Raw genomic sequence first — 15,513 nt, 5'->3', positions numbered from 1 at the left:
ATACTCACAGAGGGATAAAGATAGGAAAGCTATCATAGGAGGGGATGGGATACAGAGTTCTCATGGTGGCAAATGTGTGGAGTTGTACCCCTCTTATCCTGTGGTTTTGCCAGTGTTTCCTTTTTATAAATAAAAATTTAAAAAAAACTTCTAGGAAAGGAATTTATGTGGGTTTATTTCTTTAGGAAATGTTGGGACTTCTTGTGTTTAATTTTTAGTGAGCTAACTTTAAAAATTTTTTATTTTATTACTGATCACACGATGCTAATATCATGGCACAGACATAATACATTCCATTTTATGCAAAAAAGTGAATATTTGCATTTTCACTTAAATGGTTTTAACATTCTATGTTGTTGTGTTCACTTTCATAAATTTGGGGAACATGTCAAAGATAGTTTGAAAATTCTCATTTTAAAACTTGGAAATATTTGAATAATCAAACTTTTCAATTAAAATTATAATATGCTTAATCTTAAAATGAGGAGTTGTAATCTGTATTTTATTTTATTCTTGGAAAAGATGTGAAATTATGAAATTTATGCAAGCCTATACAAATTGCCGCAAATAAAAATTCTGAGAATATTTTATCATTTTAATATTTAAATCAATATTTTATGCTACCTAAATGAGTTCTCTGGGATTTAGAATGAAGTAGAACTAGCATAACAGAATGCTTTATTTACCAAAAAAAACTTTATGAGGTATATCTCAGAATGTTCTCAAAAGTGATATTTTACTATTTCACTCCAGTTTGTTTATTTATACTAAAATTATTTGTAATAAAAAAAAGTTTCAGAACAGGTTCATATTAAACTAATGTTATCTCAGAATGAACAAAAACAAAAGTAGTTTTTACATGGTTTGTTTTGTCTTGAGACACTTGTTCATTTGTATTCAGAAATCCCTAAGGCATATGCGCTTTAATGTCTAATTCCACGTACCAGAAATACTTAAAAGTCTTCTAAATGAGGAGTAAATACCTAGAAAGGGGAGCCAGGAGATAGCTCTTTAGGTATGGAACACCTAAGTGAGATTCACCGCACTAGATGGTAGTGCACTAACACATGGAAAACAAGAAAGGGAACTTCATAGATGATGGAGTACTATTTTGGTATCTGGAGAGATACCCTCTCTGTGCTATTCTTCTTCCTGTTCTCCTTCTCTGCCTTCCCTTTCTTTATAGTCTATCCAAATCAACTTTCCCTTTTCCTCTCTTTCTAGATATATAGAATTTGAAACCCGCCTCCCCGGAGCCTTGCCCCTCTATGGAAAGAGAGAAAATAGGCTGGGAGTATGGATTGACTTGCTAATGCCCATGTCCAGTGGAGAAGCAATTACAGAAGCCAGAATTCCCAACTTCTGCACTCCATAATATTCCTGGGTCCATATTCCCAGAGGAATGAAAAATAGGAAAGCTTTCAAGAGAGGGTGTGGGATAGGGAGTTCTGGTGGTGGGAATTGTATCCTTCTTATCCTATGATCTTGTCAATATTTCCATGTCATAAATTTAAAAAAAATAAAAAATAAATGAACTAGGGATATTGGTGAGAGGTATCACACAGACATGAAACCCTCATTTTATTCTCTGGTGCCATATTAAAATAAATAATAGAATAAAAGGAAGAATGTGTCTTATATTCTTTCTTTACATTTAAAGAATCACATTTCTTCTCTGACACATTTTTTTTTTTTTTGCCAGAGAATACTGGCATGCAGCCATCATCATTATTATGGTGTACTCTCTGCATTCTGGTTGATTTTGACCATTGAGGAGCCCTGGCAGTAGATGATAGAAGTGCCATGGATCTCCTCTGAGGTAGTCTGCAGTCAACTTTATCACTACACTGAAGACCACATATTTGCCAAGACAACTTTTCTTTTTTAAATTTTTAAATTTATAAGATAAATAAAATATTTATAAATATTATAAGTAAAACAATACATTAGATATTATATTAACATGCATCTATATATTAAATAATATATTAAATAGGTAAGAGGGGTACAATTCCACACAATTCCCACCACCAGAACTCTGTATCCCATCCCCTCCCCTGATAGCTTTCCTATTCTTTGACCCTCTGGAAGTATGGCCCCAAGGTCATTGTGGGATGCAGGTTGAAGGTCTGGCTTCTGTAATTGCTTCCCCGCTGAACATGGGCATTGACAGGTCGATCCATAACTTTTTCCTTGTAAGATCCAGGAATTTTTTCTTGACTTTCTTGCAGATATAAGTGGTCTATAGTCTTACTAAGATTTGCTGACACAAGTGATTTACCAATGGAATGTTAAGATATTGTAGGATGGTGAATCAAAGGGGTGGAGAGGAAGTACTATAGATAAAATCCTTAGGGATTATTTTCTTTAAATTTCTTATCTAGTATTAGTATTTGCTGAGTGCAGAGTAATAGTGATTTTAGATATTTCATTCTAAAGCAAAAAGATGCTCCATTTTTGGCAGTCAATAGCAGAAAATTGAAGACTCCATGTAAAATTCCCTTTAAGAATAAGGGAAATTTGTTAACTCATGTTGCTAGAAATGCACACAATTATGTGATTTCAGAATTGCAAGTTATGTGTATTATAGTGTTACATTGATTAAAAGTTTAAACATTACCCTTAAGATTGCAGATTTAAAAAATAACCTGATCATTCAACACAGTTTTGTTTCATCATAAATCAGGGTTTTTTCATCATAATATGGTTGATTATCACATCTATTTCCATAGAGTAGTTGATATCACCGTTTCCTCACTTGGTACTAGGGTAAAGAGTGACTGATTTGTCATATTTTCTATGCACCATGAGAAAAAAATCTCCTACATTTCTCTTATTTTTTTGTATGAGGAATTTTATTTATTTATTTTAATAGTGATTTAATACTGATTTACAAAATTCCATGATAACAGGGGTATAATTCCCACCACCAGAGCTCTGGATCCCCCAGTCCCTTCATTTTAAGCTACAGAAGTTCTCCCAAGGTTGCAGGTATGGGTCAACTATTATTTCTACAACCACCTGTCTATATTTGTCTATATTTAGCCCTTTTTTTTTCAGGGGGTCCCCTCTTCTCTACCTTCCCAAGTCACACATACATCTATAATTATGTCCAAATGTCCTCCCTTTTTTCTCCTTTCTCTCCAGTTCCTGATGGAGTTGGAGTTCAGGGCCCTCTGGTCATCTTCCTATTATTTTTACCCCACTGGAAGTATAGATCAAACTATTTTGGGGAGGATGTTGAAGGTGGGAGTTCTGGCTTCTGTAACTGCTTCTCTGCTGGACATGGGCCTTGGCATGTGGACCCATACCCCCAGCCTGTTTCTATCTTTCCCTAGTAGAACAGGGCTCTGAAACAGTTCCAAAATAACATAGGAGAGGTCATCTGTCCCAGTCAGGATGGAATCACGAAAGCATCTGCAACTTGGTGGCTGAAGTGCAGCAAGATACAAAGTGGGGCAAAATGATTAATTAGCAGGAAACAAAAAGTAAGAGAAGAGCAGATGAGAACAGAGATCTTAGGGTAGAAAGAAGCTAAGAAGTCCACTCACATTTTCCTAGGGGCCTATGACTATTGTAGATTTTGCTTGAGTTTGACAGCAAGCATGGAGTTGGACAAAAATACTGTCTGAGAAGATGTTGGACTAGGGCAGAGAGTAGCTCTCGTTTTTGAAAGAAAAATCTATGCATAAAATTGTTTACCTCATTCACCTGATCCAGGGCATATATATATATATATATATATATATGATTTATTTATTTATAAGATATATATATTTATATATATTTATGCTTAGCACAAGAGCCTGTGTAATCTCTTGAGTCCCTACTGGTCTGAGCTAACAGTTCATGGCCATGGCTGGGAACATTGCAGACTGCACTCATTTCAGGACCAGTATTCCTTGAATGTCAGGGCAGGATGACCCAGCCTCCCTTCGGAGTAGGAGGAATCCTTACTATCTGCTGTATGATGACCGCCACTAGGTCCTGGAAAGGCCCACAAGACGGCTAATGATGATGTTCCTGATGGAAGTGGTGATTGATGGTGGAGAGAGGGATCCTTTTGAGGTCTAGACCTATCATATTTGTGTGGGACTCTGTCTTTATCTCTGTACTTGGCCTGAATCTGTAAGCCTGACAGTAAGAATAGGAGCTCCACAAACAAAACAAAATAAAACAAATAAAAAATAAATTAAAAAATAAGAGAGAAGGACCAGTAGAAAAACGAAAAAGAGGCAATTCTAATACAAAGAAAACTAAGGAAGGTATTGATCAAGATTAGTATTATTAGTAAATGGAAATCTAATATGAATGGAATTAATAGACAATTAGGAATACATGAAAAACCACTGATTATCAGATGATGAAACAAAAAATCAACTTTCTTTTTACCATTTTTTTCATTCTAATAGACTTAGAAGACTTAAACATTCTTATGATTTGTGGACCCTCTTATACCACTAGAATATGAAAGTAAGTAAGATTGAGAAAGTATTTTTATTCAGTCTATTTTTTCTCACTTTCTAAACTCTGAAACTTAGGTTTTGATTGAATATACACTGTAGGGATTTTTTTATATAATTATATTGTAATCATTTCTATTCACCTGTAATAACAGGAAAGCTATCCTGAGCTAATTTTTCACTACTGAGGATTAGATAAAAAGTAGGGCAAATAGAGATGATATTTCATTCTGTACTAAATGTAATAACTGTGACCCTATCATTTTAACAGTACATAATATTTGATGGACAAGTTGTGAGGAAGAATGATGAATTATCCATTAGCCATAGAAAGGCTCACTGTTTTGTATACAAATGAAAAATGAATAAAATACTATCAAGATTCATCAAAGGTACTCTATGACATAGACTTTTCTATTTCCTGTAAAAATGTATTCTCATAGTGAATAAATGCATGTCCTATTTAAACTAATAAGAAAAATATTTGTCAGAATCACAAAATGCACCTCTGTGCTAACAATGCTTTATGAACACAAAGCAGATTGTTCTCAAGTATTTAAAGCAGTCATAATGAAATTAAAACATGTAATTATTACATCAAATGTAAGTTATTTAAATGCATGCATTATACAGGCTTTAAAAGTGTGTCTACGGTGATTCAAAAGATGAGAATGAAAGCGAAGTAGAATACAGATTATGATTCCGTGTTAGTGACCGTGCTCCTCAGCATTTAGGGTTCAACCCTTAGCTTTTCAAAATACCATTAAATAAGACTCCAACACAATTTTTTTTTTTTTAGTTTAAGACTACATATGAAAGACTATTTTTTTCTTTTTTCCACCTTATTGGTAAGTTAATGGTTTACAGTATGGATCTTGACACATGGTATCTTTTCCCATCTCTTCACATAGTCTGCAGTACACTCTCACCACTCTCTTTTCCATCATTGCACACCAAAGTCCCACAGCCCTTATCACCCCCTGCCACTTCTTCCTTCCCCAGTCTTTTGTTTCAATGCAGTTCACTCCGTCTTGTTAGTCTATGTTTTGCTTTGTTTTCCTTTTTCTGTCCTTGTTTCTTAAGTTCCACCAGTAACTAAGATCATCTGGTATTTGTCTTTTTTTTTTCTGGCTTATCTCACTTAACATAATGCCTTCCAGTTTCATCCAAGATGAAGCAAAGAAGATTATTGGATCACTTATCAGATAGCTGTATAAAAATAACACAACTTTCTTAGACAATCATCTGTCTTTGGACATCTGGACTGCTTCCAAGTTACATCTGGACTGCTTCCAAGTTTTGGCTATTGCAAAGTGTGCTGTTGTGAACATTGGTGTACAGAAATTTCCTTTGATAGATATTTTCAATTTTTTAAAGATCTTATTTATTTTATTAATGAGAAAGATAGAGAAAGAAAGAGATAGAAAGACCCAGACATCACTCTGGTACATATGCTGCCAGGAATTGAACTTGAGACCTTGTCCTTAAGAATCTGATCTAATTGCGCCACCTCCTGGACAACAGTAGTTTTTCTTTTCTATTATTATTATTATGTTTTCTTCTCTTTCTTTCTTTCTTTCTTTCTTTCTTTCTTTCTTTCTTTCTTTCTTTCTTTCTTGTCTCCAGGGTTATCGCTGCTCCTGGAGGCTATTTTTCTCTTTTGTTGCCCTTGTGTTTGTTATTATTGTTATTGCTGTCATCGTTGTTAGATAGGACAGAGAGAAACCTAAAGAGGAGGGGAAGACAGAGCGGGGAAGAGAAAGACACCTGCAGACCTGCTTTACTGCTTGTGAAGTGACCTCCCTGCTGGTGGGCAGCCAGGGGCTCCAACCAGGAACCTTATGGCGGTCCGCTTTGCTCTAAGTGTGCTTAACCCGAGTCTTACGCCTGGCCCCCGCATATATATGATATTTGAGTGGTGAACAGGGACATCAGACCTCAACAAATGACACCTCTTCTGATAATTCTGAGTCCCTTCTCAATTTATTTTTCTTCTCCACTTCACCACAGAAACTTGTAAAGATTCACTTTCTGCTGTTCTACCCACACAAGATGATCTTGAACAAAGAATATTTTTTGAACATGTAAATGATTATGAATGCATTGTCAAAATGAGTGGGTTTTTTTTTTATTCATCACAGTTGTAATTTATTTACTGCTTTTGCAAAGTAGTTTCCGTAAGATGTTGTGTTAATATCTTTTGCTTAAACCATATTATCAGTTTTAGGTCATCCCAATCCTTCCAAGGACCGTGCCATAAAACCTTGTTTCTTTGGGTTCACGACTTCATTGTTCTCACTTTCTCATACCCAGTATTATACTGTTCCCCCATAAATATCTTACCTGTGCTTTTTTGTGTTCACTAAGTGACTGTATATTATTGAAGTTTATGATTAAAACATACGTTTACTATGCATTTATACTTGCGTTATCGTTGTTTCAATTAGGATCGTGGCTTTTGGAGTCATCTGCTAGAAAATTCACCCGAAGTTTACAGCAAAAGATATCAGGGGGTAAAAAAAAAAAAAAAAAAACGGGTCTCTTGTGAGCTGAATCACACGGACTTCAGACAGGAAATGAGAAGCAAGGAGCTCATGGTTCTGACAGTCTTCTGTAAGATGAATGTAACAGGACTCCAGGCAGCTCTAGTCAGCATCCAGGGACAAAATGGTAAAACCTGACGGGGGCGGCGTGGCTACTGGAGTTGCGACAACATGGGCAAAATAAAAAGCCCAGCAGCCGCCTTACACTCTTCCAGGGAGGCCGAGAGTCAGCTCGCTATGAATTCAGGGAAACTTTCAACTTTGAGGCCGTGGGAACTTCACAAAGTTCGTTCTCGGCCGGCGCAAGAGGTAGCCTCCCTTTAGCACCAGCTTCCGTGTACGCAGGCGTGGGAGCCGGGCGTCTAGCGTGCGTATGACGTCACGAGCGCGCCATTCTAAGCGCTTCTTGGTTTGTCGCTAGAGCTTCGGTGCGTTCTTAAGTAGGTTTGGCATCTTGTGTACTTCGGGGACTGAACGGGTATTAAGAGGGGCTTATTTAGTTTGGGTCAATCAGAAGTGGTTGCAGTTATCGTAAGTTCTGCATTTCTCGTGAGCCTGCTGTATTCAACATCTTGGTTGGCGTTTTGTTTGTAGCCAGCTGCAATTTGTCCTGGCCAGTCCTGTCAGTGTCTGTCGTGGTGCACACACTCTAGTGTGCATAGGATTCTGGAAGTTTAAGAAACAGGACTGAATTCACACAAGTGAGCAACAGTTAAGAGAATTACGTTTATGGACTGTGTAGAAAAATGGAACGAGATAACAAATTTCTTGGAGTAATCTATTTTTTTATTATTATTTTTATTTTAACCAGCACACTACTCAGCTCTGGCTTTTGGTGAAGTTGGGCCTTCAGGAGTCTCAGGTTTGGAAATCCCTTTGCATAACCATTAAGCTGTCTTCCCAGGCGTGGAGCTACAAGGGTTGGGTGCACAGTGTTGCAATCTAAAAATTTCAGCTCCCTTTACCAATAGTAGTTCCTTCTATTTAAAACACAATGATAGTGGCAATTTCTAGTGCAGTTTTCACAAATCATAAAATGTTTTCAGAGGTACTGCCTCATATACAAAACTAGGTAGGAAACGGTTCACTTTCAATGAATTAGAATGCTTATATTGATACCTGTAGGGAAAAAAAGACAGCTTAACTCACCCTCTTCTCCACACCCCAATTGTGATAACTAACTTAAAGGAATGGAAAAACAAAATAAGCTTTAACAACCTTAAAGCAAAGTACTGACTACATTTTGAATAAAATTCTGATTTTTGTGTTCTAAGCAACAAACTGTCAAGCTTTCCCACCTTCACAGCAGTGTGAAACAGATCTAATATGCCACTTGAATTGATAAAAGAAGTCCAAGGCATCCCAGAAGTTGAACCTCTCAGTAAATTGCAGAAAGTAGATTTCAGCGCCCTACAGCCAGGTTCTGATTATTGCCAGTCATATATACAGGTAAGAATTTTCGTAACTCAGAATGTATATTTTTCTAAAAGGAATGCTCACATTAATGCTGAACTTATAAGAATTATTTTATGAATGTTCTGTTTAATGATTTATAATTTTTTAAGGTTGATTATTTATGAAAAAGGAGGGGAGAGAGAGAACCAGATATCACTCTGGCACATGTGCTGCCAGGGATTGAGTTGAGGGCCTCATGTTTGAGGAGAGTCTGATGTTTTATCCACTGCACCACCTTCCAGACCACTGTTAAATGATTTCTGATTTACTTGCTTATTTATTGGTTTATTTATTTAGGTTTTTTTTTTGGGGGGAGGGGGAGAGCCAGATTATCAGTCTGGTACGTGCCATGCCAAGGACTGAACTCAGGATCTCAAGCCAGAGAGGTCAAAGGTTTGCCCACTGCAGCCATCTGTTTGACTGCAGGAATGTATTTTCTGGCTTAACATTTGCATATGAATACTTTGATGCTAAGTTATTCTTTATTATTCATCATTTATTTTAGCAAGCATTTGTTGGATTCTTCTAGAATAAGTTTTGGAGTTTAAAGAAATAAATATCTGGATTAAAGGTGTTAACATTCTTCTATAGGTTGACAAGTGCCTAAATAGCAAGCTTTTGATTCTGACAAGCTAGCCTGGAAAGTTGAGCTGGAATTTAGAGGATGACTGAGATTAAACCTTCTCTTGCATTCTGAGAAATGTGGATGTCATTCTAAAATACAGAAGACCATTTAATGTATTTTATGCAGTGAATTTATGATTTAGCTTGAGTTTAAACTGCTCTGCTATCTTGATGAAGAATGTATTGACAAGGGCAAGGTCAGAGAGGATATTTTGTTAAGAGGAAGTTGTAGTAATCTAGGTGAGAGTTGATACTTGACTGGACCAGTGGCATGGAAAATGACAGGAGTGAGACAATACATAATAATAAAATAAACACAACTAACATTTTTACGATGTATTTTTATAAATGAGACAGTATTTTATTTTTTAGTATTCATAAAATCATTTTTGTTTATATTTATTTATTTTTGTAATTAATAGTGGTTTTCAAGCTTGTAAGATTACAAGGTTTAGTTCCACACTGCACCCCCACCACAGTTCACTACCCTCACCTTCCCAACCGTAATCACTGTGGTTCTAACAAAGTCTTAAGAGTTTACTTTTGTTTGACTTCTTAAAAGATAAATATCTATGCCTTTTAAAAATACTATTCCAATTTTTAATTTTTATCTTAGTAATAAGCCCGTTTGGCTTTAAAAAAATCATTTTATTGAGGGGTTTAATGGTTTACAGTACAGTCATTGACACAGTGGTGTAATTTTATTATGCAGCAGGGCCCTCCTTCCTCTCCTTACCCAGAGTCCTTTGCTTTGATGCAATATACTATGCCCAGTCTACTTTTCATTTTATGTTCTCCCTATCTGGCCCTGTTTATTAAGTCCCTCTTATAAGTGAGATCATTCTCTGTGTTACTATGTTCTTTTTTTCAGGGAAAACTTGCATCTATTTCTTCTTTAAATTATGATGAAAACAAAAGAGCTGTTTTGAAAATTAGTCTACAAGGTATGTAAGAAGACCATTTCTACTTAAAAAATTGCCTATATTTTATAAATGTTTAACTGTGTGTATGTGTCCACAATAATTATTTTCATTGGTATTACATAATAATTGGTATAAAATCTTACAGAATGAAAGTTACTCTTCTCCTTACTAAACATTTTTTTTAGACTTTCTTACTTATTTTCCCTTTTGTTGCCCTTGTTGTATAACATTGTTGTGGTTATTGATGTCGTTATTGTTGGATAGGACAATGAGAAATGAAGAGAGGAGGGGAAGACAGAGTGGGAGAGAGAAAGACAGACACCTGCAGACCTGCTTCACCACTTGTGAAGCGACTCCCCTGCAGGTGGGGAGTCAGGGGCTCGAACTGGGACTTACTAAACATTTTTTGGTATCAGTTGTTTCCCTCCCTTGTGGCTTTTATTTCTGATTCCTTTAACCTAGTTGTTAGACTATTGCAGTAGCTAACTAGCTCCTTAGAGTTTTACTAGTGGAAAACAAACAGCTTAACAAACTTTTGGGTTTTTTTTTTTCCCCTTGAAATAATACTGCAAATTTACATCTCTACCTACTATTTTGAGTCCACCAGTTAAAGTCTGGTTCTGTAATTCTCCTATATTAAGCCCATTTACTTGACTTCCCAGTTCCTTTTCCTTCTTTTCTGGTAAGGACTCAAAGGCATTATATAATGGTTTCAGTGTTTGTTTTTGCTTTATTGAACTTCCCTTATTTCTTGATATTTACTGCAAATAATTGAAATTATATGGTTATATGGGATTTGTTTCTTTTTGACTTACTCCACTAAGCATAATACCCTCTAAGTCCATCCATGTTCATGTTGTTATGAATCACAGGATTTCAGCTTCCTTTTTTTTTCCTCAATAACTTAGTACCCATTGTACATTTCATCTTTAAGACTGTCTTTAAGTTCTCAAGTTACTGGCATTTCTTGTTGTCTTAACATCTAAACTATTATTTCATACAGTTTTTTTCTCTTAAATTTTATCTCCTTAATTTTTGTTGTTGTTGTTGTTATCTTTATTTACTTATTCGATAGAAACAGCCAGAAATCAGTAGGGAAGGGGGAGAGAGGTGTGCCACCACCCAACCTTTCTTCTTTTTTTTTTTGCCTCCTCCTCCTCCTCTTTCTTCTTCTCCTCCTTCTTCTCCTCCTTCTTCTCCTCCTTCTCCTTCTCCTTCTCCTGCTCCTTCCCCTTCCCCCCCTTCCTCAACCCTCCCCCTCCCTCCTCCCCCTCCCTCCTCCCCTCCCCCTCCCCTCCCCCTCCCCTCCTTCTTTTCTTCTTCTTCCTCCTCCTCCTCCTCCTCCTCTTCCACCCCCCCCCCCAAAGGCTGGAGTAAAATCCAGTCTTATTCCTTCATCTTGGCTAGAAATAGATATTTGATAGCTCATTTGAAATTTTGAAGTACACTGTATTTGATTAAAAGTTTCTGTACTTTATATTTGAGAAACATTTGTGTTACTATTTTTGAATATACTTGATTTGAGGAATTGGATGAAAGGTGAGTGAAAGGAGCTGATTGGCTGCTATGTTGTGTTGCTTTTGTGCTAGATTTCACGAGATCATAGAGAAGCAGATTCAGTAGTTCTAAGTCATACACAGACAAATAGTAGATTCTGGAGAATCTTTCATTTACTTCATAGGTGCATTTTATTTTAAGTAGTTGAATGCCTGAAAGCTGATAGTAATAACTTTTCTCAAATAATATAGTTGATTTCTTCATATTTGGCCTTTATGTAAGTTGTTTTACTGAATAAAGATAATATAGAGTCTCCCCAAAAGCCTAGAATATTCAAATGAGATTTGTTGTTGAATGCTAATTTTTAATTTCCCAAGTAATTTTCATTAGCAATCTCATAGAATGCAATTTTTAACTCTATATACACTGTCCTTTTTTTCTTCAGTATGTGGGTACTGTGAGAGAAAACCACAATATTTTAGATTAAAATTTAAGGTACTAAAAACTAACTTCAGATTGTTTTTTTTTTTTTCCAAAATGAAATATTTTGGGCGTTAAGTGCTCTACACTACAAAAATTTAGTAATTAATACTGTACTAAGTTTCTTTTCATGATAATTATGGAAAATACATAGAAAGTGGTTATTATTTGATCTTTTAAAAATATATTTATTTATATATTTATTCCCTTTTGTTACCCTTGTTTTCTTCTTGTAGTTATTGTTGTTGTTATTGATGTCATGGTTGTTGGATAGGACAGAGAGAAATGGAGAGAGGAGGGGAAGACAGAGATGAGGAGACTTGCTTCACCACCTGTAAAGCGACTCCCTTTCAGGTGGGGAGCCAGGGACTGGAACTCGGATCCTTATGCTTCCTTAAGCCGGTCTTTGCTTTGCGCCACATGAGCTTTGCCAGTTGCACTGCCTGACTCCCTATTTATTTGATCTTAATGTACTGTTTGCAGAAATTTATGATACATATTCTAGTTCAAACTTATAATTTAGGTCATAGTGCCTAGAGTAAGTTAAAAGTGAATTATATATTTTAATTATTGTTCCTCATAATATATTTTGAAGTAATTATAAGTTTTACAGTGAAATTTTCATCAATTTTTTGAATGTGTTATCTGCTATATCTAAAAAGTGTGTCTGGGACCCAGACAGTGGCATACACTCACATGCTCAAAGACCAGAGTTAACCCCACTTGCAGTGGGGGAGCTTCATGAGTCTTGAAGCAGTGCTGCAATCTTTCTCTCCACCTCTGTTTCCACCACCTCCTCTTAATCTATGTCTCTATCGAAATAAATAAAAAGAATATTAAAAAAAGAAAAGAAATCCTTCTAATAATATAAAAATAAAAATGTGTCTTTTTCTCTGTAGAACAAGAAAGTCCAAATTCAGAAACCGATACCATCAATGTGTTGTTTATTGGGAAATTAGCAAAGGACTGTGCAAAAGTTTTTTATGAAGGGGTAAGATATTTTCATATTACATTATTGTTATAGAGATATACATAAAATTATTGATGCCATATTCATGTTGTAGAGTTTTTTAAATCCATTTCCTGTTTAGAAAAGAGAGCATTCCTCGCTGTCAGCACTTATTTTTTAAATTTGTGATTAATAGTGGGTTACAGTATTTTAAGATTCCATTACATAGTTTTTATTCCATACCCACTATCAAATTTCTGTGTCTCTACCCTCCCATCTCCCAAAGATAACCACCATAGTTCTCAAAAGTCTAGAAACAGTTTTCGTGTGTGTGCTAGGTCACATGTATCCATTCTCTAGATTGCATATATAAGTGAAACCATCTGGTAGTTTTCTTTCACTTCTTTACTCATTCTGCTAAGCATAATCACTTTCAATTATACCCATTTTGTCCCAAAGGACACAATATCATGTTTTGTTTTGTTTTTATTACAGATTAATATTCCATGGAATATATATTCCATAATTCCTGTAGCCAGTCATGTGTTGATGGGCATTTAGGCTGGTTCTACTCTTTGGCTGTAGTGAATAGTGTAGTTATGAGCACAAGGGTGTATATGTTCCTTCACAGTAGTTCTTGTACACTCACATAAATCCCCCATTGGGGCTGAAGCAAATTTAACTGATTGTAAATGTGAAAATAAATTTGATTTTTGTTTTCTTGTGTGCTCTTAGATAACTTCTTTGATCCGAAGGTGTGTCTTCTTCAGTTTTGGGGAAATTTTCAGCTAATAATTTCTTCAAATATGATTTCTCTCTCCTTTTCTGGCACCCCTATGATTTGAGTGTTGTCCCATAATTATCTCATATTCTCTTCATTTGCTTTAGCTCTTTTTTCTTTTGTTTTGTTGGGTTTCCTTGATGGTTTCCTCTGCCTTCTCTTTCCATTAATGCTTTGATCTTTGCCTTTTGTCTTTCTACTCAATATTTTTTAGCTCAACTACTATATGCTTTCTTTCTCCCCACCTCACCCCCTTCTTTCTCTCTTTTTCTTCCATTGAATTTCTCAGCTTGGTGACCATCTTTAGGATATGGTTATGACATAATATTGGAGAAGTTTACATAGCTCTGTTGAAGTTGGTATTTTCTTCCAGTTGCTGCCTTGGTACTAAAATATAGGCAATTCCCTTTGTCTTTTCATCTTCCTTGATCCTGTTTGAGAACTTGGGTCCAGGAACATATATTTGAACTAAGCTGATAACCAGAAGCTCAATTTAGAGAACTCAGTAGTCATTCAGTTGTTGTAAATGGGGCTCCAGTCTGGGTTGTGACTCTGAGGATGTCAAGGAAAGGCTGTGAGCCTTGAATCAGCCTGCAGGTCAATTGTTACAGAAACTGAATTTCAGTTGAAAGGATAGATTTTTCTGAATCCACCCCCAGGGTTCTTAACTGGTCTTGTCTATCTGCATTATCAGTATGGCAGCCTGTGGTCATATCTGATTAATGAACCTTTAAAATGTGGCTCGAAAAGTTGAGGAGCTGAATTTTAAGCTTATGTTGTTTTAGCTTAAATATGTAAATGTGGCTCATTGAGAATGTGTTGGTGGCTCATTTTCAGAGATTAATAAACTATTTGGTATATAGATTAAACATTGTTTGCTATATAACCTGACCTTTTTATTTTAATTCTGCATTTGCTTTTTTTTAAAGAATCAATCGTGACATATTTAATGCTAATTGGAAATCACTTCTATATTTGCAGATATAAATTTGGCGTTTTAGTAGTAGTATTGAAGCATTTAGTATTATTTCTTTGAGTTACCAAGAAGTTTCCTAATAACTGAATTGCAGTTAGATATCTTAAAAAAAAACTGCTCAGAAATATTAGATGTATGGTTGTTACTAGTAAGTAAATGAAGAGAAAAAACTGCTTTTGCAAATCTACACAAATGAGATTGCTCTTTGTCTCCTATTTCATTACATTCACTAAGTTCAGTAAATACTGATTAAGAGCTGGCATTTTTCTAGACACTGTGGTAGGTTTGGGAATAACTAAAATGATTAAGGCATAGTGGTCAAGCTTTTGAAGCTCACTATCTCTAGTTCATCGGAAAGTCATTTAGTGTTTGAACACTCACATAAACACCCCCCCCCTTTGGGGCTGAAACAAATATAATTGATTGCCAATGTCAAAATAAATTTGATTCATCAAATGAATCTTTGAACAACAGCTGTAGTGTTGTGTCATGTGTAGGAATGCTTTCTTTTCTAGTATTTTAACTTAAAAAAATTATTTTCCCTTTTGTTGCTCTTGTTGTTTTTTATTGTTGTAGTTATTATTGATGTCATCATTGTTGGATAGGACAGAGAGAGATGGAGAGAGGAGGGGAAGAGAGAAAGGGGGAGAGAAAGATAGACACCTGCAGACCTACTTCACCGCTTGTGAAGCGACTTCCCTGCAGGTAGGAAGCCAGGGGCTGAAACCAGGATCCTTCTGCCAGTTTTGCACCACATGTGCTTAAGCCTCTGTGATACCCTCCTATTCCCAGTATTTAACATTTTTAGCAGTTGGGAATTGC

At 35.8% G+C, this 15,513-nt stretch overlaps 1 protein-coding gene across 3 annotated transcripts in view; it reads left to right on the top strand.

The window, feature by feature from the left end:
* The first annotated feature begins 7,305 nt into the window (after positions 1-7,305).
* Positions 7,306-15,513, top strand: part of POT1 (protection of telomeres 1) — an 82,459-nt gene continuing 74,251 nt past the window's right edge. Inside the window, exons 1-5 of one of the 3 annotated variants that reach the window (XM_007538040.3) lie at positions 7,306-7,434; positions 7,818-7,868; positions 8,281-8,455; positions 9,957-10,029; positions 12,885-12,976. In XM_007538040.3, the coding sequence (XP_007538102.2) occupies positions 8,333-8,455; positions 9,957-10,029; positions 12,885-12,976 (288 nt within the window). In that variant the 5' untranslated portion in view covers positions 7,306-7,434; positions 7,818-7,868; positions 8,281-8,332. Of the gene's footprint in view, positions 7,435-7,465; positions 7,708-7,817; positions 7,869-8,280; positions 8,456-9,956; positions 10,030-12,884; positions 12,977-15,513 lie in introns of those variants that run through there. The other 2 variants (XM_060196517.1, XM_060196518.1) reach the window with 2 other exon arrangements.

The sequence above is a fragment of the Erinaceus europaeus genome, chromosome 8, assembly GCF_950295315.1.
Source record: "Erinaceus europaeus chromosome 8, mEriEur2.1, whole genome shotgun sequence".
Classification (NCBI taxonomy): Eukaryota; Metazoa; Chordata; class Mammalia; order Eulipotyphla; family Erinaceidae; genus Erinaceus; species Erinaceus europaeus.
This window is presented reverse-complemented; position numbering and strand designations above follow the sequence as displayed.